Below are 26922 nucleotides of genomic sequence, written 5' to 3'. Positions count from 1 at the left end.
CTAATCCCTTCCTCCCCGCGCCTCTCCCGGGGGGCCGCAGGGCCGGGGGGGAGTCCCGTTAAACCCCCCGGCGGCTCCGTTCCCCCGCCATGCCCCCTCCGGGCCGCGCCGCGCCCTCAGCGAGCGGCGGCGGCGCGGCGGCGGCGATCAGGCAGCGCCGCGAACCCCTAAAGCGCTGAGGCCCCGCGGGGTCCTGGCGGCGGTGCCCGTGCGGGGGCGCCTGGGAGACCCCGCGCCGGGCGCCGCTCAGGCCTCACGGTGAGTTCGCCACAAAAAGCACTCGATTCGCCCCAAATCGCTGCTCTGTCGCGACAGCGGCCGCGACACGGCGCCCGCGCGGCTCTCCCCGGCGGCGGGCGGAGGGCGGCGCGCCCCGCAGGGCTGCCGGCGCGGCGGGGGGGGAAGGGCCCGGGGGGGGGCGGGGCGCTCCCCCCAAAACAGCCGAGTGGGCCCCGGTGGGGGAGGGGGCGGGGTGGGGCCTTCGGCCTCCTCCTCCTCCTCCTCCTCCTCCTCCTCCTGCTGCTGCTGCTGCTGCTCTTCCTCCTCTGCCTCTTCCTCCTCCTCCTGCTGCTCTTCTGCGCCTCTTCCTCCTCCTCTTCTTCCTCTTCTTCTTCTTCTTCCTGCTCTTCATCCTTTGCCTCTTCCTCACCTTCCTCCTCCTCCTCCTCCTCCTCCTCCTCCTCCCTCAGCCTCTCAGCCCCTCTGGGCTGCTGCTGTCTCCTCGTCTTCCTCGCCTTCCTCATCCTCATCTTCCTCCTCCTGCAGCTCTGTGTGTTTCTTCCTCTTCTTCCTCTTCTTCCTCTTCTTCCTCTTCTTCCTCTTCTTCCTCTTCTTCCTCCTCTTCCTCCTCCTCCTCCTCTTCCTCGGGAATGCTTTGGCAGTGTCGCTGCTGTGGCTCTGGGCGGCTGGCCTTCAGCCTCATCTTCCTCCTCCTCCTCGTCCTGCTCTGGCTCAGTTTCCTCTCCTCTTCCTCATCTTCCTCCTCTCTCCCTTTTCCTGCTGCTCTCCCTCAGGGGTTTGGCGTTGGTTGTGTGTTTGTGGCCTTCATCCTCATCCTCATCCTCCTCATCCTCCTCATCCTCCTCTCCCTCGGGAATGCTTTGGGAATGTCATTGCTGTGGCTCTGGGTGGGTGGCCTTCATCTTCCTCCTCATCCTCATCTTCCTCCTTCTCCTCTTCCTCCTCTTTCTCTTCTTCCTCTTTCCTCCTCCTCCTCCTCCTCTTCATCCTCCTCCTGTTTCTTCCTCTCCTTCTCTCTCCTCATCCTCCTCTTCATCCTCCTCTTCCTCTTCCTCTTCCTCTTCCTCAGGGATTCAGTCCTGCAGCTTCCCCTGGCCTGTCCTGCTCTTCCTGCTCTTCCTCTTCCTCTTCTTCCTTGTCTCCTGTTCATCCTCTTCCTCTTCTTCTTCTTCCTCCTCTTTGTCTTCCTCCTGTTTCTCTTCTTCCTCCTCTTCAGCTCCTCTTTTTCTCCTCTTCCTCTTTTTCTTCCTCCTCCTTTCCTCTTTCTCCTCCTCTTCCTCTTCTTCTTCTTCTTCTCTTCTTCGTTCTCTTCCTCCTCTTCCTCTTCCTCTCCTCCTCCTCCTCTCCTTCTCCTCCTTGTCTTCCTCCTCTTCTTCCTCTTCTCCTGTTCTTCCTTTTCTTCTTTTTCTTTTTCTCTTCTTCTTCTTCCTCTTCTCTTCCTCCTGTTTGTTCTTCCTCCTCTTCCTCTTCTTTTTCTTCCTCTTCCTCTCCTTCCTCTCCTCTTCCTCTTCTTTCTCTTTCTCCTCTTCTTCTCCTGTTCTTCCTCTTCTTCTTCTCTTCCTCTTCCTCCTGTTCATCTTCTTCATCTTTTTCTTTTTATCTTCTTCTCTTCCTCTTCTTCTTCTTCTTCTTCCTCTTCTCTTCCTCCTGTTTCTCTTCTTCCTCCTCTTCCTCTCCTCTTTTTCTCCTCTTCCTCTTCTTCCTCCTCCTCTTCATCTTCTTCCTCTCCTTCCTCTCCTCTTCCTCTTCTTCTCCTGTTTGTCTTCCTCTTCTCTTTTTCTTCTTCCTCCTCTTCCTCTTCCTCTTCCTCTCCTCTTCTTTCTCTTCTTCCTCTTCTCCTGTTTCTCCTCTTCCTCTTCTTGTTTTCTTCCTCTTCTCCTCCTCTCCTCCTCCCCGGGCAGTTTTGGGATTTCCCCAAGCAGGAATTCCCTCATCCTCCCGAAATCCCGAAATCCCCAATAAACTGCGGCTGCTGCTCTGCTGCTCTCGTTCGTGTCGTTCCCTGAGGATTTCCCGCAGCTCTTCCTGTCCTTTTTGGGGACAGGAAATCCCCAAACTGTCCTTTTGGGGACAGGAAATTCCCAAACTGTCCCTTTTTGGGGAAATTCCCAAACTGTCCTTTTTGGGGAAATTCCCAAAATGTCCTTTTTGGGGAAATCCCCAAACTGTCCTTTTTTGGGGGAAATTCCCAAACTGTCCTTTTTGGGGAAATTCCCAAACTGTCCTTTTTGGGGACAGGAAATTCCCAAACTGTCCTTTTTTGGGGGAAATTCCCAAACTGTCCTTTTTGGGGAAATTCCCAAACTGTCCTTTTTGGGGAAATTCCCAAACTGTCCTTTTTGGGGAAATTCCCAAACTGTCCTTTTTGGGGAAATTCCCAAACTGTCCTTTTTGGGGAAATTCCCAAACTGTCCTTTTTGGGGAAATTCCCGAGGTTTGCTCCCTCTGGAGTTCGGAATTCCCAAATCCATCCCGCCGCCTGTTCCGGGGTTTTTTGGGTGGTTTTGGGTGTTTTTTGGGTGGTTTTGGGTGTTTTTTGGGTGTTTTTGGGTGTTTTTTGGGGGAAATTCCCGAGGTTTGTTTGCTCTCCGGAGGGAAACTGAGGCACGGCGGGGAGGGAGAAACGTCGGGAATTCTGGGATTGTTGGGAATTCTGGAGTTGTTGGGAATTCTGGAATCGTTGGGAATTCCGGGAATTGTTGAGGATTCTGGGAATTGTTGGGAATTCCAGGAGTTTTTGGGAATTCCAGGAGTTGTTGGGAATTCTGTCAGGAGTTGGGAATTCAGGAATTGAGAATTCCAGGAGTTTTTGGGAATTCTGTGAGGAGTTGAGAATTCCAGGAGTTGAGAATTGCAGGAGTTGTTGGGAATTCTGGAATTGTTGGGAATTCCGTCGGGGATTTGGTGGATTTGGGGTGGATTTGGGAGGCTGGGATTGCAAACTGGAGTATCCCTGGAGTATCCCTGAGAATTCCCTGAGAATTCCCTGAGTATTCCCTGAGTATTCCTGGAGTATCCCTGAGGAAGGAGTTGTGCAGTGTGGAAACCCTGAGCAGGAGTTTGGGGCTGGAATTCCAGCCTGGAGTATCCCTGGAGTATCCCTGGAGTATCCCTGAGTATTCCCTGAGTATTCCCTGAGTATTCCCTGAGTATCTTTGGAGTATTCCTGGAGAATTCTTGGAGAATTCCCTGAGAATTCCCTGAGTATCCCTGGAGTATCCCTGAGGAAGGAGTTGTGCAGTGTGGAAACCCTGAGCAGGAGTTTGGGGCTGGAATTCCAGCCTGGAGTATCCCTGGAGTATCCTTGGAGTATCCCTGAGAATTCCCTGAGTATCCCCTGAGTATTCCCTGAGTATCCTTGGAGTATCCTTGGAGTATCCCTGAGTATTCCCTGAAAATTCCCTGAGTATTTCTGAGAATTCCTGGAGAATTCCCTGAGTATTCCCTGAGTATCTTTGGTGTATTCCCTGAGAATTCTTGGAGAATTCCCTGAGTGTTTCCCTGGAGAATTTCCTGAGTATCCCTGGAGTATCCCTGAGTATCCCCTGAGTATTTCCTGAGTATCCTTGGAGTATCCCTATTTCCTGAGAATTCCTGGAGAATTCCTTGAGAATTTCCTGAGTATTTCCCTGAGAATCCCTGAGTATCCCCAGAGTATCCCCTGAGTAAATCCCTCCTCCCCACCCCATCCCCAGAATTCCGGGAATTTCGGATATTCCCGCTCTGCCCTCGCTCCCCAGTCCGATGGATTTGGGTCTCTTTTCCCACTTTTCCCATTTTTCCCATTTTTCCCGTGGAAATCTCCAATCCCAGCAGCGTTTTGGGTTCGTTTGCCGCGATTTTGGGGCTCAAATTGCTCCCAGAATTCCCCGTGGGGTGGGAAGAGGTGAATCCCAGGTTTGTTCGTTCCCTGTGGGATTCCAGGCCGAGGGCTGAAAAATTCCCAAATTCTGGGCTGAAATTCCCAAATTCTGGGCTGAAAAATTCCCAAATTCTGGGCTGAAATTCCCAAATTCTGGGCTGAAAAATTCCCAAATTCTGGGCTGAAAAATTCCCAAATTCTGGGCTGAAATTCCCAAATTCTGGGCTGAAAAATTCCCAAATTCTGGGCTGAAATATTCCCAAATTCTGGACTGAAAAATTCCCAAATTCTGGACTGAAATATTCCCAAATTCCCACATTTCAGAACCTAAATGTTCCCAAATTCTGGACTGAAATATTCCTATATTTCAGGACCTAAATATTCCCAAATTCTGGGCTGAAAAATTCCCAAATTCTGGGCTGAAATACCCAAATTCTGGGCTGAAATACCCAAATTCTGGGCTGAAAAATTCCCAAATTCTGGGCTGAAAATTTTCCAAATTCTGGACCGAAAAATTCCCAAATTCTGGGCTGAAAAATTCCCAAAATCTGGACTGAAAAATTCCCAAATTCCCACATTTCAGAACCTAAATGTTCCCAAATTCTGGACCAAAAAATTCCCAAATTCTGGGCCGAAATATTCCCAAATTCCCACATTTCAGGACCTGAATATTCCCAACCTCAGGGATTTCCTCCCCAAATCCACCTTTTCCCAACTATTTTGGGATCTTTCGGGAAATCCTCGGGAAATTTGGGAATTCTGGGTTGTTGGGATCGGATTTTGGGGAAATTCAGGAATCCTGGTGGGTTTTCCCTCGGAATTCTCCCAATTCCCAAATCCCAGGATTTTCCCTCAGTTCATTCCCGGCAGAGGAAACCCCAAAAAGGGGGAATTTCATCCCAAAATGGGGGGAAACTGGGAACAGACTGGGAATGGGGAATTCCAAACTGGGAATGGAAAATTCCAAACTGGGATTTGGGAATTCCAAACTGGGATTGGAGAATTCCAAACTGGGAATTGGGAATTCCAAACTGGGAATTGGGAATTCCAAACTGGGATTGGGGAATTCCAAACTGGGATTGGAAAATTCCAAACTGGGATTGAGAAATTCCAAACTGGGATTGGAGAATTCCAAACTGGGAATGGAGAAATTCCAAACTGGGATTTGGGAATTCCAAACTGGGATTTGGGAATTCCAAACTGGGATTGAGAAATTCCAAACTGGGATTTGGGAATTCCAAACTGGGAATTGAGAAATTCCAAACTGGGATTGAGGAATTCCAAACTGGGAATGAGGAATTCCAAACTGGAATGGAGAATTCCATGCTGTTCTTTGGTTCTGGGATCAATAACTGATAATCAATAATCAATAATCAATCAGGGCTTTGGCGGTTAATTGCAGTTGATAGTCATTAACGTTCAGGGATGGATCAATATTGATCAATAATTGATTGATTGATTGGATATCGATTGGTTCTGTCGGATCGATGGATCCATTGATTAATGAGCGATCAATTAAATCATTGATTGATTGATTGATTGATTATTTAATTGATGATTTGTTTAATGGTTCTGTTGGCAATTTCATTATTGACTGTTCAATATTTGATTAATGATGATTAAATATTTAATTAACGATCTAAACTGGACATGAGGGTAATTAATTTATTTAATTTGGGTTAATGGGGATGGGATTAATTAACGATGCTATTAATAGAGTTCATTAATTAGACAATTAATTAAAGGCTGAGTTGGATCTTTGATGATTGGCTGCGTTGGATGTTTAATTAATTCTGTTATTAATTGATTCCTGGCTTTATCAGCTAATGAATGAATTAATTAGTGAGGTATTAATGAGCTGATTGGATCAGGTATTGATCAGTGGATGAACAGGTTCAGGATTGATAATCAATATCCCATTAATTGATGAATTTGATCTCAGATTAATTGATTAATGAAGTGTTTGGTTAATGAGTTTATTCTCTATTTCATTAATTGATTGAACGTCTATTGATTGATCAGTTATTAATTGATTCCTGGAGTCATTAAATGATTGATTGATTGATTGATTGATCCGAGGTTGGATCGATACCAAAGGAAATGGGGAGAAAATCCTGGAAAATCCCAGAAAAATCCTGGAAAATCCTGGAAAATCCCAGAAAAATCCTGGAAAATCCTGGAAAATCCCATAAAAATCCTGAAAAAATCCTGAAAAAATCCCAGAAAAATCCCAGAAAAATCCTGGAAAATCCCAGAAAAATCCTGGAAAAACCGGGATTTTGTGACCCTTGGGATGCTTTTCCTGGGAATTCCAGGAATTCCCACAGATCTCCTTGGAATTCCAACCCCAAATCCGGATGGAATTCCGATTTTCCCTCCTGGAATTCTCCTGGGGAGCTGGGAAAATTCCCAAAGAATTAATTCCCAGAGAAAGAATTCCCAAAGAATTAATTCCAAAGAATTCCCAAAGAATTCCCAAAGAATTCCCAGAGAATTCCCAAAGAATTCCCAGAGAATTCCCAAAGAATTCCCAAAGAATTAATTCCCAAAGAAAGAATTCCCAGAGAATTCCCAGAGAATTCCCAAAGAATTAATTCCCAGAGAATTCCCAGAGAATTAATTCCCAGAGAATTCCCAAAGAAAGGATTCCCAAAGAATTCCCAGAGAAATCCCAAAGAATTCCCAGAGGATTCCCAGAGAATTAATTCCCAAAGAATTCCCAAATAATTAATTCCCAGAGAATTAATTCCCAAAGAAAGAATTCCCAAATAATTCCCAAAGAATTAATTCCCAGAGAATTCCCAGAGAATTAATTCCCAGAGAATTCCCAGAGGATTCCCATGGAATTCGGGCAGGCGGGGGTTAAATCGGGAATTTGGGGTTGGAATGTCGGGAATTCAGCCAGGAGCTGTTTTTGGGATTCTCCCGGGAAAGGAGGAATCCTGGGAATGAACTGAGGGTTTGTTTTGCCCAAGTTTGGGGATTTTGGGGACGAGAGGGAGGAGGGAAGGGATGGAGTTCGGGAATTAATCCAGGAGGAAATCCAGGGAGAAATCCAGAGATAAATTCAGAAATAAATTAAATTCAGGAATAAATCCAGGGAGAAATCCAGAGATAAATTCAGGAATAAATCCAGGGATAAATGGAATAAATCCAGGGATGAATTCTGGGATAAATCTGGGAATAAATTAAATTCAGGAATAAATCCAGGGAGAAATCCAGAGATAAATTCAGAAATAAATTCAGGGATAAATCTGGGAATAAATTAAATTCGGGAATAAATCCAGAGGGAAATTCAGGGATGAATTCAGAAATAAATTAAATTCAGGAGTAAATCCAGGGAGAAATCCAGGGATGAATTCAGAGATAAATTCAGGGATAAATCTGGGAATAAATTAAATCCAGGGATAAATTCAGGAACGAATCCAGGAATAAATCTAGGAGTAAATTAAATTCAGGAATAAATCCGGAGGGAAATTCAGGGATTAATTCAGGGATAAATCCAGGAATAAATTAAATTCAGGAATAAATTCAGGGATGAATTCAGGGATAAGTTTGGGAATAAATTCAGGAATAAATTCAGGAATAAATCTAGGAATAAATTAAATTCAGGAATAAATCCAGAGGGAAATTCAGGGATTAATTCAGGGATGAATTCAGAAATAAATCCAGGAAAAAATTAAATTCAGGAATAAATTCAGGGATAAATTCAGGGATGAATTCAGGGATTAATTCAGAAATAAATCCAGGAAAAAATTAAATTCAGGAATAAATTTAGGGATAAATTCAGGGATGAATTCAGGGATGAATTCAGGATTAAATTCAGGGATAAATTCAGGGATGAATTTGGGAATAAATTCAGGAATAAATTCAGGAATAAATCCAGGGATAAATGGAATAAATCCAGGGATGAATCCAGGGATAAATCCAGGAGTAAATTAAATTCAGGAATAAATTCAGGGATAAATTCGAGGATAAATAAATCCTTTCCCGATGGATTTAAGGGAAAATTGAGATGAATTCTGGGATAAATCCTTCCCCAGAAGGATCAATTTGGGATTCCAGGATCAACTCCTCCCTCAATCCCCATGGAATTCTGAAGGAATTCTCCCAAAATTCCCATTTTCCCCTCAAATCCCCTCCCAGCACAGCGGGAAAATTGCAGATTTGGGGCTTTTTTCCCACTTTTATCCCTGATTTCTGGGAAAAGCCCCAAATCCTGCAGGTTTTCTGGGATTTTTCCCTGGAAAAGTGATTCTGTCTCTCGTTGCAGTTGACATGGATGATGAAGATGGGAGGTGCTTGTTAGATGTCATCTGGTGAGTCTGGAAAACCCCAAAAAGGGCTGGAAAACCCCAAAAAGGGTGGGAAAAGCACAAAAACAGTGGGAAAACCCCAAAAAGGGCTGGAAAAGCACCAAAAAGGGCTGGAAAAATCCCAAAAAGGGCAGGAAAACCCCAAAAAGGGCTGGAAAAACCCAAAAAGGGTGGGAAAAACCCCAAAAAGGGCTGGAAAAACACCAAAAAGGGCTGGAAAAATCCCAAAAAGGGCTGGAAAACCCCCAAAAAGGGCTGGAAAAACCCAAAAAAGGATGGGAAAACCCCAAAAAGGGTGGGAAAAGCACAAAAACGGTGGGAAAAACCCAAAAAAGGGTGGGAAAAGCACCAAAAATGGCGGGAAAAACCCCAAAAAGGGCTGGAAAAACCCCAAAAAGGGCAGGAAAAACCCCAAAAAGGGCTGGAAAAACCCCAAAAGGGCAGGAAAAACCCCAAAAAGGGTGGGAAAAACCCCAAAAAATGGCAGGAAAAACCCCAAAAGGGCTGGAAAAACCCCAAAAAGGGTGGGAAAAACCCCAAAAACAGCGGGAAAAGCACCAAATAGGGCTGGAAAAACCCCAAAAATGGCGGGAAAAACCCAAAAAGGGTGGGAAAAACCCCAAAAACTGCGGGAAAAATCCCAAAAATGGCGGGAAAAACCCAAAAAGGGCTGGGAAAAACCCAAAAACGGTGGGAAAAATCCCACAAAGGGTGGGAAAAACCCCAAAAAGGGCAGGAAAAACCCCAAAAAATGTGGGAATCATCCAGAAAGTCTTGGAAATATCCCGGAAAAGATGGGAGTTTGCTGGGAAGGGTGGAAAATGTCCCGGAAAAGGGAAAAAATATCCCAAAAAGGGGAAAAAATATCCCAAAAAGGGGAAAAAATATCCCAAAAAGGCGGAAAATGTCCCCAAAAAAGTAGGAAATGTCCCCAAAAATGTCCCCAAATCCCCCCCAGGTGTCCCCAGGGTGACTCCAATCCACCCCAAATCCCTCGTTTCGGGTGGGAAATCCCAAATTCTCCTGTTTTTCCCCAAAATCTTCTCCCTAATCCTCTTTTCCTCTCCTTTCCCCAGCGACCCCCAAGCCCTGAACGACTTCCTACATGGATCCGAGAAGGTGAGTGACCTTTGACCTCCCAAAATCCCATTTTTCCGTAAAAAACACCTTTTCCATCCTTCCCAACTCCCTCCATCCACACCTCCCACCCAGGCTGGTTTGTTAGGAATCTTTTTCCCATTTTTTCCCATTTTTCCCCATTTTTTCCCAATTTTTTCTCCATTTTTTTCCCAATTTTTTCTCTATTTTTTCCCAATTTTTTCTCCATTTTTTTCCCAATTTTTTCTCCATTTTTTCCCCAATTTTTCCCAGTTTTTCCCATTTTTCCCCATTTTCCCCCATTTTTTCTCGATTTTTTCCCCATTTTTTCCCAATTTCCCCCATTTTTCCCATTTTTTCCCATTTTTCCCATTTTTCCCATTTTTCCCCATTTTTTTCAATTTTTCCCAATTTTTACTTTTTCCATTTTCCCCATTTTCCCCAGTTTTTTCCCATTTTTTCCAATTTTTCCCCAATTTTTCCCAATTTTTCCCCATTTTCCCCAATTTCCCCATTTTTCCATTTTCTCCCCATTTTCCCCTTTTTCCTATTTTCCCCATTTTCCCCATTTTCCCCATTTTCTCCCCCATTTCCCCCATTTTTTCCCCATTTTCCCCATTTTTCCCCAAAATCCCAGTAACCTGCTGTTTCTACTTGCAGATTGACAGTGATGATCTCCTGGACAACTCAGGAGATGCTGCCAGTGCTTTCTTTGAAGGTGCTGCGGTAGGTATTTGATATTCCACTTTTCCTCCCAATTTCCCCAAATTTTTGGTTTTTCCACTGGAATTCCATCCTTCCCCCAGCGCTGGACGAAGAACCAAAACTCAGGGATTTTCCCCCATAATTTCCAGGGAAAACTCCTTCCCCTTGTCCCTCAAAAATTCCCTTTTTGAGGCACTTTTGGGGTTTTTCTGGGAGAATTTGGCTCTGGGATGAAAAACGGGAGGGAAAAGGGAGAAAGAGAATTGGGAAAATTGGGGAAAAACACTTAAAATTCCGTTTTTCAGGAGAAAAATCCCACTTCTCCCAGTTCCTCCCAGTTCCTCCCAGTTTCCCCCGAGGGCAGAGGGGAAAAATCCAGAATAAATGTGGAATTAGAGCCCCAAAATCCCCTTTTTTCCCTCCTTTTCCCCCCAAAGCATGGAACACTCTGCATGGAAAACCAGCATGGAACTCTCGGGATTTATCCCTTTATTTCCCTTTATTTCCCTTATTTTTTCCCAAATTTCCCTTCATTTGGGGTCACTTTTTCCCGTTTCCCGTTAAAAATCCCAATTTTTCATTTTTCCCCCATTTTTTCTTCCCTTCCCTTTACTTTCCCACCTCCCCCTTTAGCCCAAACCCAAATCCCAGGAATTCCAGAATTCCCAAATTCCCTTTTCCCGCATGTTGGGATTTCCCCTTTTTTCCCTTTTTTCCCTGATTTCCCCCAAATCCTCTTTGTCCTGCTGGGATTTCGGGGTGGGAAAACCGCGGGAAAAACTGGAATTCTGGGATTTTGGTGCCGGGAAGGGCAGAAACTGTGAGTTTGGCGAGTTCTGTGGGATCCCTTGGGGTTCCTTTGGGTTCTGTTGGATCCCATTGGGTTCCTTTGGGTTCCTTTGGGTTCCGTGGAGCTCCATGGGGTTCTGTTGGGTTCTGTTGGATCCCATTGGGTTCTGTTGGGTCCCTTTGGGTTCCATGGGGTTTTGTTGGGTCCCTTTTGGGTTCCTTTGGGTTCCATTGGGTTCCATGGAGCTCCATTGGGTTCCGTTGGGATTGGTTGAGTTCCACTGAATCCCATTGAGCTCCGCTGGGTTCTGTTGAGTCCCACTGGATCCCATTGAATCCCATAGAATCCCACTGAATCCCACAGAATCCCATTGAATCCCACAGAATCCCACTGGATCCCACAGAATCCCATAGAATCCTACTGGATCCCATTGAATCCCACAGAATCCCACTGGATCCCACAGAATCCCATAGAATCCTACTGGATCCCATTGAATCCAATGGGATTTGGATCTCTGTTGGGTTCCATTGGGTTCCGTTGGGATTGGTTGAATTCCATTGGATCCCACTGAGCTCCATTGAGTTCCTTTGGGTTCTGTTGGGTTCCTTTGGGTTCTGTTGGGTTCCTTTGGGTTCCTTTGGATCTCATGGAATCCCATTGAGCTCCCATTGGGTTCCGCTGAATCCCATTGAGTTCCGTTGGGTTCCTCTGGATTCCATTGGATTCTGTGGTGCTCTGTTGGGTTCCATTGGATCCCACTGGACCCCATTGGATCCCATTGGACCCCATTGGACCCCATTGAATCCCATTGGACCCCATTGGATCCCACTGGACCCCATTTGGATCCCATTGACTCCCCCTGGTTCCCATTGAATCCCAATGAATCCCAATGAATCCCATTGAATCCCATTGGATCCCATTGGACCCCACAGACTCCCCCTGTCCCCACTGGACCCCACACACTCCCCCTGTCCCCCCGTGTCCCCCACCCCACTGACCTCCATCCCTCCTCCCCGCAGCTGCACGGCCAGGAGGCCTCTGGGAACCCGCTGAGCGCCGAGCCCAGCCAGCCGCCGGCCAGCGTGGACCTGGACTTCCTGGAGGATGACATCCTGGGCTCGCCGGGCGGCGCGGGCGCGGGCGCCGAGACCCCCTGCGACATCCTGCAGCAGAGCCTGCAGGAGGCCAACATCACCGAGCAGACGCTGGAGGCCGAGGCCGAGCTGGACCTGGGCTCCTTCCAGCTGCCCGCCCTGCAGCCCGTGGTGCCCGCGGCCGACGGCGCCGCGCAGATCTTCCCGGGCGGCGACCTGCTGGGGCTGCAGCCGCCGGCCGTGCTGCAGCAGGCGCTGGTGCAGCCGCCGGACGCCGTCAACAAGGCGCTGTCGGTGCAGCCCTTCCTGCAGCCCGTGGGGCTGGGCAACGTCACCATCCAGCCGCTGCCCAACCTGCCCGGGCTGCCCAACGGCAGCGCCGGCGGCGCGCTGGGGCTGGGCCCCATCCAGGTGCTGGGCCAGCAGGTGATGGCCATCAACCAGCCCATCAGCCAGCCCGCCCCGCAGCCGCTGCTGGCCAAGCCGGCGCCCGTGGCCGCCGTGGGAGGGTACATCGCCCAGCCCGAGGCGGCGGCGGCGTCGCAGGGCGCGGGGCTGGTCATCCAGAAGAGCCTCCCGGCCACGGCGGCGGCGGCGGCGCTCAACGGCGGCTCGGTGTTCGCGGGCGGCGGCGTCTCGGCCGCCTCCGGCCAGCCGCTGGCCGTCACCTCGGGCCCGGGCGGCTCGCTGGTGCCGGCGCCCAACGTCATCATCCACCGCACGCCCACGCCCATCCAGCCCAAGCCCGCCGGCGTGCTGCAGCAGAAGCTCTACCAGATCAGCCCCAAGCCCTTCGCGCCCGGCGCCGCCCTGGCGCTGCCCGGCGAGGCTCCGGCCAAGGCGCCGCAGAACTTGACCTTCATGGCCGGCAAGGCGGCGCCCAACGTGGTGCTGCAGGGCTTCCCGCAGAACGTCTTCAAGGCTCCGCCGCAGCCGCAGCCGCCGGCGCTGGGCAAGTCCATGAGCGTCCACGTGCTGAACCAGGGCGGCTCCATCGTCATCCCCGCCCAGCCCTTCCAGGGACAGAACCAGTTCCTGCTGCCCGGCCAGCTGGCCGGAGCCTCGGCCGTGCCGCTGCCCCAGCCGCTCTCGGCGCTGCCGGCCAACGTGGGCGGCCAGCTGCTGCCCGGCGCCGGCCAGACGCACATCATCGCCGGCCAGGGCGGCGGCGCCCAGCTGCTGACCAACCCCGCGCTGCCCGCCCAGCTGCTCAACCCTGGCCTGGCCGGCCAGCTCAACCTGGGCCCGGTGCTGGCGTCGCCGGGCGCCGCGGGCACCGCGCACATCCTGTCGGCCGCGCCCATCCAGCTGCAGCCCGGCCAGGTGGCTCCCCCGGCGCTCTTCCAGATGCCCGTCTCGCTGGCCGGCCCCGGCGCCGCCTCCGCGCCCACGGTCATCCAGGGCGTGACGCTGGCCAGCCCGGTGGCCATGCTGAACGCCGACAGCCTGGGCGGCGCCGTGGGCGTGCAGGGGGCGGCCGGAGGGTCGGGCAGCCCCGAGCCTGAGCCCGGCGCCGGCCTGGCCAACCCTCCGGCCAGCTCTGCGGCCAGCATGCCGGCCCAGGCCAGCCCGGGCCTGGCGCAGAGCCCCGAGAAGATCCTGCTGGGGACGACGGCGAGCGGAGCTGTGCTGGGCCAGGAGTCGGTGCAGATGTTCCTGCAGCAGGTCAGCCCCGGGCTGGGGTTGTTTGGGGTTTGGGATTATTTGGGGTTATTTGGGGTTATTTGGGGTTATTTGGGATTGTTTGGGGTTTGGGGTTATTTGGAGTTATTTGAGGTTTGGGATTTGGGGTTATTTGGGGTTTGGGGTTATTTGGGGTTTGGGGTTATTTGGGGTTATTTGGGGTTTGGGATTTGAGTTTTGGGATTATTTGGGATTATTTGGGGTTTGGGATTTGGGATTATTTGGGGTTTGGGAATGGGGTAGTGCCAGGGGTTGAACAATTCTGGGGTTTGGAGAATCCCAGCACTCAGGGAGCGATGGGCGTTGGGGAACCCTAGGATTTGGGGAATCCCAGGATTTGGGGAATTCTGGGATTTGGGGAATCCTGATCCCAGTTTTCCCCTCAGGAAGCACTGGGAGGTTGAGCTGGAAGGGATCCAAGGTCCCATTCCCAGTCCAAGGGCAATTTCCCTATAGATTTTGGGGTTTTCTCGTGGATTTTGGGTTTTCCCCTGTGGATTTTGGGGTTTCCCCTGTGGATTTTGGGGTTTCCCCACAGATTTGGGTTTTCCCACTGGGTTCAGAGCAGTTTTGATCCATGAAATCCGTTTGGGGAGGGGTTGGGCAGTGCTGGGGTTTTCCAGGAATTCCCAGAGGGATTTTGTGGGAAGATCCCAAATCCACAATCAGCTCTCAGCCCACGATGGGCCATGGGGGCTCCTGGTTCTCTTTCCCGGCAAAATCCCAAATCTCCGTGCTGAATCCATCCTGGGATGTCACTGGGAATGAGGAAAAATGATCCAGAGGTGGAAAACTGGGATGTGGGGATGGAAAATGGGGATTTGGGGGCAGAAAACTGGGAATTGGGGATCCAGAAGTGGAAATGTGGGATCTGGGAGCAGATCTGTGTGACCCCAGAGCACCTCAGAGCCCCCAAACCCCCCTGGGACCCCAAATTCCCGCTGGATCCACCCCAGGAGCCCAAATCCCGATGAATCTCCCGGAATTCCTCCCCCCAGGCCCCAAATCCAGCCCTTTTCCCCCCAAATCCCAAATCCCAAATCCCGTTTTCTGGCTGCTCCTGCTCGCTTGGCTCACTAACCCCGGCAGCTGCTGCTCCCCCTGCGCTCCAAATCCCCCAAATTCACCCCAAATTCACCCCAAATTCACCCCAAATCCTTCGTTCCCAGCTCTGGGAATTCGGGATCAGCCCGGGTGGGGAAGGGGAGGTTGGAATTCCTCCCTGGAGTGAGGAAAGGAACCAGGAATGGGGATTTTGGGGGTGAAAAAAAGGGAAAATGGCTTTTCCCCACGATTTTTGGTGCTGCTCGGTGAGAATTCCACCTGGATCTGCTCTGGGGAATTCTCCCGTGGGTTTTCCTTCTCCTGCCTCCCGAAATCCCTCGGGAATGGGAATTTGGGGTCTCTCCAGGGGGGTTTGGGGATCCCTGGAGTTGGGATTTCCTGGCATGTTGTGCTTTGGGAATCCACAAATGGATTTTCCTGCTGTTTTCCTGTTCCTGCTGCCCCAAAATGCTTTAAAAAGCAGAATTTGGGGGATTTGGGGAACCCCCAAAATTCCGGATTTGGGGTTCCTGGAATGGCTTTTCCCGGGAAAATCCTCCCTGGAGCAACTTCCATCCTCCCCAAAATGCCCTAAAAAGCAGATTTGGGCTGGAATTGGGATGGATTTGGGCTGGAATTGGGATGGATTTGGGATCAGAGCTGCTTTTCCTGGGATTTCTCCTCCTGGAGCTGCTTTGGGAATCCCCAGGCAGATCCTGCTTTGGTTTCTCCTCCTCCACCCTCCCCAAAACGCCCCAAACAGCGGATTTGGGGTCGGGATTGGGATTGGGGAAGTCCAGGCTCTTCCCAGGCTGCTTCTCCCGGGATTTCCTGCTCCTCCTGCTGCCATTCCTGCACTAACCGAGCTTTTCCTTCTCCTTCTCTGTTGCAGCCGAAGCTCCCGGGAGCATCCCCGGGGGAGCCCCAACCCCTTCCAGCCCCCCAGATCCCACCCCAAATCCCACCCCAGATCCCACCCCAGATCCCATCCCAAATCCCATCCCAAATCCCATCCCAAATCCCATCCCAGATCCAACCCCAGATCCAACCCCAGATCCAATCCCAAATCCAATCCCAGATCCCATCCCAGATCCCATCCCAGATCCAATCCCAAATCCCGTCCCAAATCCAGTCTCAGCTCCAATCCCAGCTCCCAGCGCAGCTCCCATCCCAAATCCAACCCCAAGTCCCATCCCAGCTCCCCTCCCAGCTCCCATCCCAACTCCCACCCCAAATCCCCTCCCGCCCTCCCTCGCAGCCGCAGCCTCTCTCCCGCCCCCCCTCCCGGCCCCATTCCCGCCCCCCATCCCAGTCCCGACCCCCTTCGGAACCGCCGCGCTCGGGGACGCCCCAGGGGCTCTTTGGGATCCCCACCCCGCTGTCGCCCACCCCGCTGCGCCCCCCGTCCCAGTCCCCGTTCCCGGAGCCCCCGGAGCCGCAGCACTCCCAATCCCCGCACTTCCGGAGCTTCCCGCTGATCCCGGGAGCTTTCCAGCCCCTGCCTGGCGCCGCGGCTGCGCCGAAGCCAGGCCTGGACAGGTTCCAGCAGGTAAATCCCAAACGGATTCCAACCCCACAGGGGATCCCATCCCGAGCTCCCCGGCGCTCCCAGCCCCGCTGCGCTCCCCCCTCGCATTCCCGGGAATTCCGCTCTTCCTGCCTGCCCAGGAAAACCCCAAAATCCCAAATCCCGGCCTGAGCTCTGATCCCAAAGGGTTGAGGTGCTGGATTTGGGGTTTGGGGGATTCAGGCTTTGGATCCCGCTGGATTTGGGGTTTGGGGGATTCAGGTTTTTTATCCCACTGGATTTGGGGGATTCAGGCTTTGGATCCCGCTGGATTTGGGGTTTGGGGGATTCAGGTTTTTTATCCCACTGGATTTGGGGTTTGGGGGATTCAGGCCTTGGATCCAGAGGGTTTAGGGTTTTTCAGGGATTCAGCTGTTGGGAGCCTTTTGGGTTTGGGATTTTGTCCATTCCCAATCCCAGCTCCCTTTGGATTTGGGATTCTGGCTGTTCCCAGTCCCCGGCTCACTCTGGGTTTGGGATTTGGGCATTCCCAGTTCCCAGACCCTCTGGCTGTGGGATTTCTGCCATTCCCAGCCCCTTTTCCCGTTCCAGGTCCCGCAGGGGTTGCTCCTGCAGCCCAAAGCTCCCCCGTCCAGCCCTGCTGCCTCCGTCCTGCTGCCGGCGGCCAACCCGGGATCGGCCGGAGCGACCCTGGGAGCCAACGCCGCTGCAGGTGGGGCTGCGAGCCCGAGACCCCAAGAGCCTGAGATCCCAATGTCCTGAGACCCCAATAGCCTGAGACCCCAATAGCCCGAGACCCCAAGAGCCCGAGACCCCAGCGTCCTGAGATCCTAATGTCCTGAGATCCCAATGTCCTGAGATCCCAATATCCCAATGGCCCGAGATCCCAATGTCCTGAGATCCCAATATCCCAAGATCCCAACGTCCTGAGGTCCCAATGTCCTGAGATTCCAATATCGCAATGTCCTGAGATCCCAATGTTCTGAGGTCTCAATGGCCTGAGATCCCAATGTCCTGAGATTCTGAGATCCCAATATCCCGAGATCCCAATGTCCCAACATCCCAGTATCCCAACATCCTGGACCCTTGGTATTCCCACTTCCCAGTATCCCCAGTATCCCCAGTATCCAATCCCTGCTTTTGGGAATTCCCAGGATCTGCACCAGGAGCTCCTCTCCCCCCGCCCCATTTCCCATTTTCCCATTTTCCCATTCCCAGGTTCTGCAGCCCCAGCCGAAGCCAAACCTTTTTCCAGCGTTGCCACTGCGATTCCCGGCGGGAAAGGAACCCCAAATCCCGGGAAATCGGGAGCTGCTCTGCCCCAGCAGCAGCCTGGCCAGGTGAGAACCTTTCCGGGGATTTTCCCCTTTATTTCCCTCTTTCCACCTTTGTTTCCGAGGTTTCCCCTGGATATCGCAGTTTTCCCACTTTAATTCTGGTTTTTTCCACATTTATTTCCAGTTCTAACTCCTGATTTCCCATTTTCCACCTTTACTTCCAGGGTTTTCCTCTTTATTTCCAAGTTTTCCCACTTTATTTCCCATTTTTCCCCTTTATTTCCCATTTTCCCACTTTATTTCCCATTTTTGCACTTTATTTCCAGTTTTTCCACTTGATTTCCTGGTTTTTCCCACCTTTTTCCTCCACGTTTCCCCCTTTGGGATTTCCCCCTTTCCCAGCCCCAGGAATTCCCAATTTTCCCCATTATTCCCAATTTTTTCCCGTTTTCCCACAGGCGAAGCCAGTTGGGATCAAAGGCACCCCGCAGCCCTCGGGGGGCGGAAAGGGCAACCAGGTGAGTCCCAAATTCCCACGAATTCACCCCAAACCTGGAAATCCACCCCAAATCCTGGGAATTCACCCCAAAATCCTGGGAATTCACCCCCAAATCCTGGGAATCCACCCCAAAACCCTGGGATTCCACCCCAAACCCTGGAATGTCTCTGCAGCTGGAGGCGAAGCTGGCGCTGAAGAAAACTCCTGCGCTGCAGCCCAGTAAGGAGGCCTGGTAAGGAACTGGGAGTACTGGGAGCGCTGGGAATGCTGGGAGCTGGGAACTGTGGGGCTGAGAACCGGGAATTCTGTCCTGGTTGTGCCGAAATTTGGGAATTCTGCCCCTGGTTGTGCTGAAATTTGGGAATTCCACCCCAATTTGTGCTGGGAACTGGGAGTTGTGGGGTTGCTAACCTGGAATTCCGTCCCTGTTAGTGATGGGAATTGGGAATTCTGTCCCCCCTTGTCCCATAATTCGGGAATTCCGCCCCAATTCTTGCCGAAACTCGGGAATTCCATCCCGGCTGACCCCGGAATGCCGGGATTTCCCCCGCAGCCTCCTGGAGCAGCTGCACAAGCACCAGGGCGCCGTGCTGCACCCCGAGTTCCGCACGCCGTTCCGCTCCGTGGGCGACGCGCTGCGCCGGCTGCTGCCCTACCACGTGTACCAGGGGATGCTGCCGGCCGAGAGGGAGTGCCAGCGGGGTGAGGAGTGGGGAATTCGGGGATTTGGGATCGTGGGAATGATGGGAATGATGGGATAGCAGGAATATGGGATCATGGGAATGATGGGATAACGGGAACCCCACGTATACCAGGGGATGCTGTTGGCAGAACGGGAGTGCCAGAGGGGTGAGAATTTGGGAATTTAGGATCACGAGAATGTGGGATAACCAGATAATGGTGTAACAGGGCAGGGAACGCCGGGAGAAAATTGGGATAGCATCAGGATAACAGAGCCTTTCTCTATTTCCTTCCCTCCCTCATTTTCCGCTTCCATCTCCATCCCTTTCTCTTCCTTCTGCTTCTCATCCCGTTCCTGTCCTTATTCCTGTTCTGTTCCCATTCCCATCATCCCGTCATTCCTGTTATTCCTGTTATCCCCGTTATTGTTATTTTCATTATCCCCATTATGCGCATTATTTCTATTATTCCTGTTATTCCCATTATTCCTGTTATCCCCATTATTCCTGTTATTCTTATTATTCCTGTTATTCCCATTATTTCTGTTATTCCCATTATCCCCATTATCCCCGTTATCCCCATTATTCCCGTTCTCCCCATCACTCCATCATTCCCATTTTTCCCGTTTTTCCCATTTTTCCCGTTTTTAATTCCTGTTTTTCATTCCCGTTTTTCCCGTTTTTCATTCCCATATTTCTCCCAGTGGACGAGGAGTTCGAGGCAGTGTCGGAGCAGCTGCTGCGCCGCACTCGGGCGATGCTGAACAAGTACAGACTGCTGCTGCTCGAGGAGTCGCGGGTGAGCCCCGAAACCCCGGAATTCCCCCCGAAATTCCCCAAAATCCCCCCGAATCCCGGGATTCCCGCTGACCCCGTGTCCGCAGCGCGCCAGTCCCTCGGCCGAGATGGTGATGATCGACAGGATCTTCATCCAGGAGGAGAAAACGGCGCTGGCGCTCGACCGGCAGCTGGCCAGGGACAAGCCAGGTGGGAATCTGCGGAATTCCCGCCGGGAAGGGGCTGGGGAGGAATTCCCGGGGTTTGGGATTGAATTCCTGGGGTTTGGGGTGGAATTCCCGGGGTTTGGGGTGGAATTCTGGGGTTTGGGTTGGAATTTTGCGGTTTTGGGTGGAATTCCCGGGGTTTTGGGGTGAGATTCTGGGGGTTTGGGATCTGCCAAAGGCCAATCCAAAATCAAGGGTCAATCAAAGGCTGATTAAGGGTCAATTAAATGCCAATCAGAGCTTAAATAAGAGGCAATTAAGGGACCATTAAGGGGTGGTTAAGAGTCAATTAAAGGTCAATCAAGGGGCAATTAAGAGTCAATTAAGGGTCAATCAGGGGGCAGTCAAGGGTCAGTTCAGGGTCTCTCCAAGGTCAGGGTGCAGCTTTGGCTCTTTGGGATCCTGAGGGATGAATCCCCTGGGAAAATTGACATTTTGGGGTGGGAAAAGCGGGAAAAGGGCAACAGAGGGAATATGCTAATGAGCATGCAAATGAAGCCTAACGAGCAGTCGCTTCTTTCCCTTGCAGACGAATATGTCTCATCTTCCTCCAACTCCTCCTCCTCCTCCTCCTCCTCCTCCTCGCGCTCCCACCCCCTCCCCCACCCCCTCCCCCCCTCCTCCCAGCCCTCCCCCGCCCCTCCCCCCGCGCCCCCGCCCCTCCCCCCGCGCCCCCCAAGCTGCTCATCAAGCACGGGGGGAGCTCCCCGTCCGTCACGTGGCTCGGGGACCCCCGGGAGACCCCCCGGGACACCCCCCGGGACAACGCCCGGGACTCGGCGGCGCGCTACTCCCATTCCCGCGGGGACAGCCGGGACAGCCGGGACGAGGACGCGCTGCCGTCGCGCAGCCGCCCCCCGATGAAGACCTACGAGGCGCGCAGCCGCATCGGCCTCAAGCTGAAGATCAAGCAGGAGGCCGGGCTGAGCAAGGTGGTGCACAACACGGCGCTGGACCCGCCGGGAATCCCGCCGGGAATGCCGCCCGGAGCGGCGGCCGCGCAGCTCAACGGCTCGCTGGAGAGGAAAACCCCGCCGGGCGCCGCGCCCTGCCGGCTGCCGCTGCGGAAAACCTACCGGGAGAACCGGGAGAGCCGCGAGGAGGGCCGGGAGGCGCCGCGCTCCGAGCGCCGGCCGGTGATCGCCGCGCTGCGCAGGGAGCCGTCGGCGCCGCGGCTCCGCGGGAAAGGAGCGCCCGAGGAGCCGTCGGACGGCGAGGAGGAGGAGGAGGAGGAGGAAGGGCCGGCGGGCCGGGCCGAGCCGCCCTGGGCGGGCAAGCGGCGCAAGGCCGAGGTGGCCCTGGAGGTGGACAATGCGTCGTTCTCCAGCGATAGCCCTCAGGACGATTCGCTGAGCGAACACCTGCAGAGCGCCATCGACAGCATCCTCAACCTGCAGCAGCCCGCCAGGAACCCCTCGGGCTCCTCGGGGTCTTCCTCGGGCTCCTCGGGCTCCTCGGGGTCGCCCTTCCCGCCCCGCAACCCTTCGGGATCGCCCTTCCCGGCCAGGAACCCCTCGGGACCCTCGGGATCGCCCTTCCCGCCCCGCAACCCCTCGGCGTCTTCGGGATCGCCGTTCCCGGCCAGGAACCCCTCGGGATCGCCGTTCCCGGCCAGGAACCCCTCGGGACCCTCGGGATCGCCGTTCCCGGCTCCGTCCCGGCGCTCCGAGCCTCTCCTGCCTCCCCCCAGCCACAACGGCGGCCTGGGCGCTGCCCGGACGTGCTCCAGATGACGAACGCCGGGAGCGCGGAGAGAGCAGCCGGGAACGCCGGGAACGCGGCGGCCAAGAGAGCCCGGGATGGAGAGGAGCAGGAGTTTGGGATTGGAGAGCCCGGGATGAGAGGAGGAACGGGAAATTTGGGATTGGAGCTTCCTGGGATGAGAGGAGGAACGGGAAATTCCCATGGGATCAGAGTGTGCATAGGACTGGGGAAAGGAACGGGAAATTCGGGATTAGAGTTCCCCCAGGAGCAGGAGAGGAACAGGAATTTTGGGATTGGAGACCCCAGGATGGAGAGGAACAGGAAATTCGGGATTGGAGACCCCGGGATGGAGAGGAACAGGAATTTTGAGATTGGAGCTTCCTGGGATGGAGAGGAACAGGAATTTTGGGATTGGAGCTTCCTGGGATGGAGAGGAATGGAAAATTCCGGAGCTGCCATGGGATCAGAGTGTCCATAGGATTGGGGAGAGCAACAGGAAATTCGGGATCAGAGTTTAGACCAGGAGAGGAATAGGAAATTTGGGATTGGAGCTCCTTGGGACGGAGAGATGAGCAGGAAATTCGGGATCTCCACAGGACTGGGGAGAGGAATAGGAAATTTGGGGAATGTGGGAATGCAGGAGCTGCTGTGGGATCGGAGTTCCCCCAGGGGGAATTCGGGATCAGAGCCTCCCGGGATGGGAAAAACCCCAAATCCATCGGGATGGGAGAGGGGAAATCCCAAATGGGAATTAGAGACCCCAAATCCATCAGGAGAGGAGAGGGGAAATCCCAAATCAGCTCCAGCTGGGGTTGGGATGGGAATGGGGAGAGTTTGGGAAAATCCCAAACCGCCGGGTTGGGAACAGGAAGTGCCGTTTTCCCCCTTTTTTCCCCCAAAACGGATTTTTTTGGGATCTAACCCAGGCCAAGGGCGGAATTTCTGCCCCAAACCCCCAGAAATGTGAGGAAATTTCCGTGGATAATTCTGGATTTGTGGAGGATCCTCTTCAGTCCCCTCCCCCCCCCCAATCCCACCCCAAAAATTCCCCCAAATGGGCAAAATTCCAAATTTACCCTGAATTTTCACTTTCTTTAACTAATTCTGGAGATTTTTTGAACCTTCCCCAAACCCCACCCTAAAAAATCCCTAAAACTGGGGCAAATCTGAAATTTCAACATTTTTAAAATTGAATTCTGGAGATTTTGGGGTGAAACAAAAAAGAAAAAAAACCCAATTGGTTTAAAAAGTGGAATTTTCCAAGGAATTCCCCCTGGAGCAGCAAATCCCATTTTTCCCTTTTCCCACCCCAAATCCTCCTCTTCAACCCCCCAAAAATCCCAATTTTTGATGGGAAAAATGGGAATTCCCCTCCAAAAACCCCATAAATTCCCCTAAAAATCCCAATAATCCCAGGAATTTGGATTTCTCCTGGATTTCCTTCACAGGTTTTTTTTCCTTTATCCCATTTATCTCATTTATCCCATTTTTATTTATCCTTTTCTATCCTATTTATTTTCTTCTTTCCCATTTATCTTTTCTTTTTCCTGTTGCATTTCTTTCCTTTTATCCCATTTTATTGATCCCATTTATTTTATTGATCCCATTTATTTTATTGATCCCATTTATTTTATTGATCCCATTTATTTTATTTATCTCACTTATTTTATTTATTCCTATTTCCCTCTATCCCATTTTTATTTATCCATTTCATTTCTCCTTTTTTTAATCCCATTTATATTTTTATCCATTTTTATCCCTTTTTTTAATTGTTATTTATCCCATTTATGTTCTTATTTTCACCATTTCCTTTATCCCATTTTTTCTTCATTTGTGCCATTTTTTAATCCCATTTTTTAATCCCATTTTTTAATCCCATTTTTTCCAACGCTTTTTCCCAGTTTTGGGTTAATTCCCTCCAACTTTCCCTTCCAGGTGGATTCCTTGGAAAATCCCAAAATCTTTTTTAGCCCCAAAATCTCCCTTTTCCAAAAAAAAAATTCACAGATTTTCCCAAAAAATCTCCCAAATCCTCATTTTTTCACCCCCAAGATATTCTTTTTCTTAAAGGAAAAAAAAAATCTCATTTTTAGCCCCAAAATCTCCTTTTGTGGCCCCAAAAATCCCATTTTCCCAGGAAAAAATTCTTCATTTCCCTCCAAAAAAATCTCCTTTTTTTGGCCCCAAAATCTCCTTTTTCCCCCCAAATCCCATTTCCCTTCCCGAATTCCCCAATTTTCGGGATAAATTCCCTCTTTTCCCACCGGGAATTTCCTCCTCCCGGGTGTTTTTTGGGGGATTTTAACCCTTTTTTCCCCGGATTTGGGGGGAATTGGCTGTCAGATCCCAAATTTCGGTGAGGAAATCCCGGGATGAGCTCCGGGGAGAATTCCCGGACGGAATTTTGTACTGTATTTATTGTCTATACCGAGTTTTTTAAGGAATTCTGGACATTTACTATTTCTGGTGTAAATTAAAATCACTTTTAATTAATGATTTCGTTCTGATTTCCGGCGGGAAAACCTCGGGAAGGAGAGAAATCCCAAAAAATGGGATAAAAAAATGGGATAAAAATCCCAAGAAATGGGATAAAATCTGGATTTGGGGTGGGGGAGGCGAGTTTGGGGGTGTGGGGTGGGATTTGGGGTTTGGGATTTGGGATTTGGGGTTGGGATTTGGGATTTAGGGTTTGGATTTGGGGTTTGGGATTTTGGGGTTTGGGATTTATTTGGGATCAGGATCCTCCCCCGTTCCCTGATCCCAATCCCAGATCCCTGGGAACCCCCGGGGTGGGATGAGGATCCCAAATTCCCAAAAAATTCCCTGCTGGATCTCCCAAAAAGGGAGTCCCGGGAGCCTCCGGAATTCCCTGGAAATTCTGGAATTCCTTGGGATCCTCCGGAGTTCTTTGGGATCCCCTGGAATTCCCAGGAAACCCCAAATTTCCATCCCAAATCCCAAATTTCCATCCCGAATCCCAAATTTCCATCCCAAATCCCAAATTTCCATCCCAAACCCCGAATTTCCACCCCAAACCCCAGAAAATCCCGAATTTCCATCCCAGAAAACCTCAAATTTCCATCCCAAACCCCGAATTTCCATCCCAAATCCCAGGAAATCCCAAATTTCCATCCCGAATCCCAAATTTCCATCCCAAATCCCAAATCCCAAATCCCGCCGTCCCTCGCGCACCCCCGCCGCCCCCCCCCCGCCGCTAATTTATTAATTTATTCCCTCATTAATTTATTCGCTCATTAACTCCCCGCTGCTCTTTTAAGGCTCCGCGCTGCCCGCCGTATGCAAATCAGGCGGGTTTATGCAGATTTATGCAAATTCGCAGCTCCCCATTTGAGGCGCGGCTCCCCCAGCCCCGCGCAGAGCTGCGGCCGCGCGCGGCGCCGAAATTTGGGATCAAATCCCCGGAAAAAGGGGACAAAAAAAGCCGCGGAACTCCTGGAAAAGGTCGGGAGGACTCCGGGAGCCTCGCGGGCCGCGGATTGGGGTGAAAAAACGGGAATTTGGGGAGGGAAAATGGGGAAAAACCCGCCTGGGCGGGGCCGGGAAAACGGGAAAAAAGGGATTTTTGTGGGGTTTGGGAAGGGAAAATGCCGGGATTTGGGGTTTCCGCTGGTTGGGGTGGGAAGAGAGGCGGAAAGTTTGGGATTCGCTTTGTTTTTCCTGGGAAAAGCCTCCGGAACTTCGTTTTCCTGCTCGTTTTGCTGCGAGGAATCCCCAAAAGTTCTTTTTTTTTTAATTGGATTTTATGGAAAAAACACCTAAAGCTTCATTTCTCGGCTTGATTTCACGGGGAGGGAAAAGCCGAAAAGTTTTGTTTTTCTGCTTGTTTTTACAGGAAAAATCCCTAAAACTTCTCTTTTTTTTTTTTTCTTGACTTTATGGAAAAATCCCTAAAACTTCATTTCTCTGCTTATTTTGACAGGAAAACAAACCCCTGACAGCTCATTTCCCCTCAACTCCCAGCAACTCAGCCCTGAAACTTCATTTTTTGGCTCGGATTTATGGAAAAAATTCCTCCAGCCTGACTTTTTTCCCTCCTTTTATGGGAAAAGCTCCTTAAAACCTCTTTATTCTCCTCATTTCCACAGCGAAACCACCCGAAATCCTCATTTTTTCCCCTCATTTTCCCCTTCAATCTCATTCCCTGCTCCATTTCTCGGGAAAATCCCCTCGAGACTCATTTCCCACCCGGATTTTTTGGGTGGGAATCCCTCAAATCCGCTTTTCCCGCTCGCTTTCCCCACCCAAACGCCCTGAATTCCGGATTTTCCCGCGGATCCGGGTGGGAATCCCGAATCCCCCCATGGCTCTCCCCTCCAGCTGAGCTCTTCCCCCTTTCCCGCAATTCCCTGGGGATTCCCTGAGCTTCCTTCCCCCGCAATTCCAGCGGAAATCCCTCGGGAGTTCCCCAATTCCAGAGGGAACCCGGCGAGGTTTTCCTTCTCCCGAGGTCATCCCAAATCCCTCCGGAATTCCCTGGAATTCCCGGGAATCCGCCGGGACTTGTCGGGATCCTCCCGAATCCCTCGGAACCGCCCGGAATTCCCTGAAAATCCTCGGAATTCACTGCAATCCCTTGAATCCCCGGAATTCCCTGAAAACCCCAGAATTCCTTAAATCCCCCGAATTCCCTGAATCCCCCGAATTCCCTGAAATCGCCTGGAATTTTCTGAAACCTCCCGGAATTGCCGAATTCCCTGAAATCCCCGGAATTCCCGAATTCCCAGCAATTCCCTGAAATCGCCCAGAATTTTCCAAAACCTCCCGGGATTCCCGAACTCCCCGCAACTCCCTGAATCTCCAGAATTCCCTGAATCCCCACAATCCCTTGAACCCCCCGAATTCCCTGCAATCCCCCGAAATCTCCGGAATTTTCTGAAACCTCCCGGAATTCCCGAATTCCCTGAAATCCCCGGAATTTTCCGAATTCCCCTAAATTCCCTGAACCCCCCCGAACTCCCTGAACCCCCCGAATTCCCTGTAATCCCCGGAATCCCCAAAAATCCCCCGAACTCCCTGAAACCCTCCGGAATTTCCCGAGCCCCCGTATTTTCCCGAGCCCCCGGAATCCCGAGCCCCGTAATTTCCAGGCCCCGTCACCCTAGACCCCGTTTTCCCGAGCCCCCGGAATCCTAGAACCCCCGTATTTCCGAGCCCCGTCACCCCTGAACCCCGGAATTTCCCGGGCAGGAATCCCCTGAGCCCCGAACTTCCCGAGCCCCCGTATTTTCCCGACCCCGTCACCCCTGAAACCCGAACTTCCCCGAGCCCCCCGTATTTTCCCGACCCCCGTCACCCCGCACTCGCCGCCGCGATGTTCAGCTGGCTGCGGCGGCACGCCAAGCCCGCGGCGCCCGAGGTGCTCACGGTGACCGAGGGG

The 26922-nt window shown here is 51.7% G+C and overlaps 1 protein-coding gene and 1 long non-coding RNA gene across 2 annotated transcripts; one reads left to right on the top strand and one right to left on the bottom strand.

The window, feature by feature from the left end:
* LOC146422263 (BRD4-interacting chromatin-remodeling complex-associated protein-like) lies at positions 1-24017 on the top strand. Its single transcript, XM_085046683.1, is given in 14 exon segments — positions 1-258; positions 8376-8421; positions 9495-9537; positions 10177-10242; positions 12031-13770; positions 16952-17072; positions 17579-17700; positions 18096-18155; positions 18310-18368; positions 18690-18838; positions 19521-19615; positions 19701-19803; positions 20350-20489; positions 20492-24017. Coding segments are annotated over 13 exon segments (3801 nt in total). The 5' UTR covers positions 1-258; positions 8376-8380; the 3' UTR covers positions 21554-24017.
* Positions 24018-25595: 1578 nt separating this feature from the next.
* On the bottom strand, positions 25596-26417 carry LOC146422262 (uncharacterized). The gene is made up of 2 exons (XR_014848214.1): positions 26304-26417; positions 25596-26218 (listed from the first exon to the last, which is right to left on the bottom strand). It is a non-coding gene; the product is annotated as an uncharacterized LOC146422262 (long non-coding RNA).
* Positions 26418-26922: the final 505 nt, after the last annotated feature.

The sequence above is a fragment of the Lichenostomus cassidix genome, unplaced genomic scaffold (assembly GCF_008360975.1).
Source record: "Lichenostomus cassidix isolate B80296 unplaced genomic scaffold, HeHo_3.0 HiC_scaffold_877, whole genome shotgun sequence".
In the NCBI taxonomy this organism is placed as follows: Eukaryota; Metazoa; Chordata; class Aves; order Passeriformes; family Meliphagidae; genus Lichenostomus; species Lichenostomus cassidix.
The sequence above is the reverse complement of the archived record's forward strand: the minus strand, read 5'-3'. Positions and strand labels throughout refer to the sequence as shown.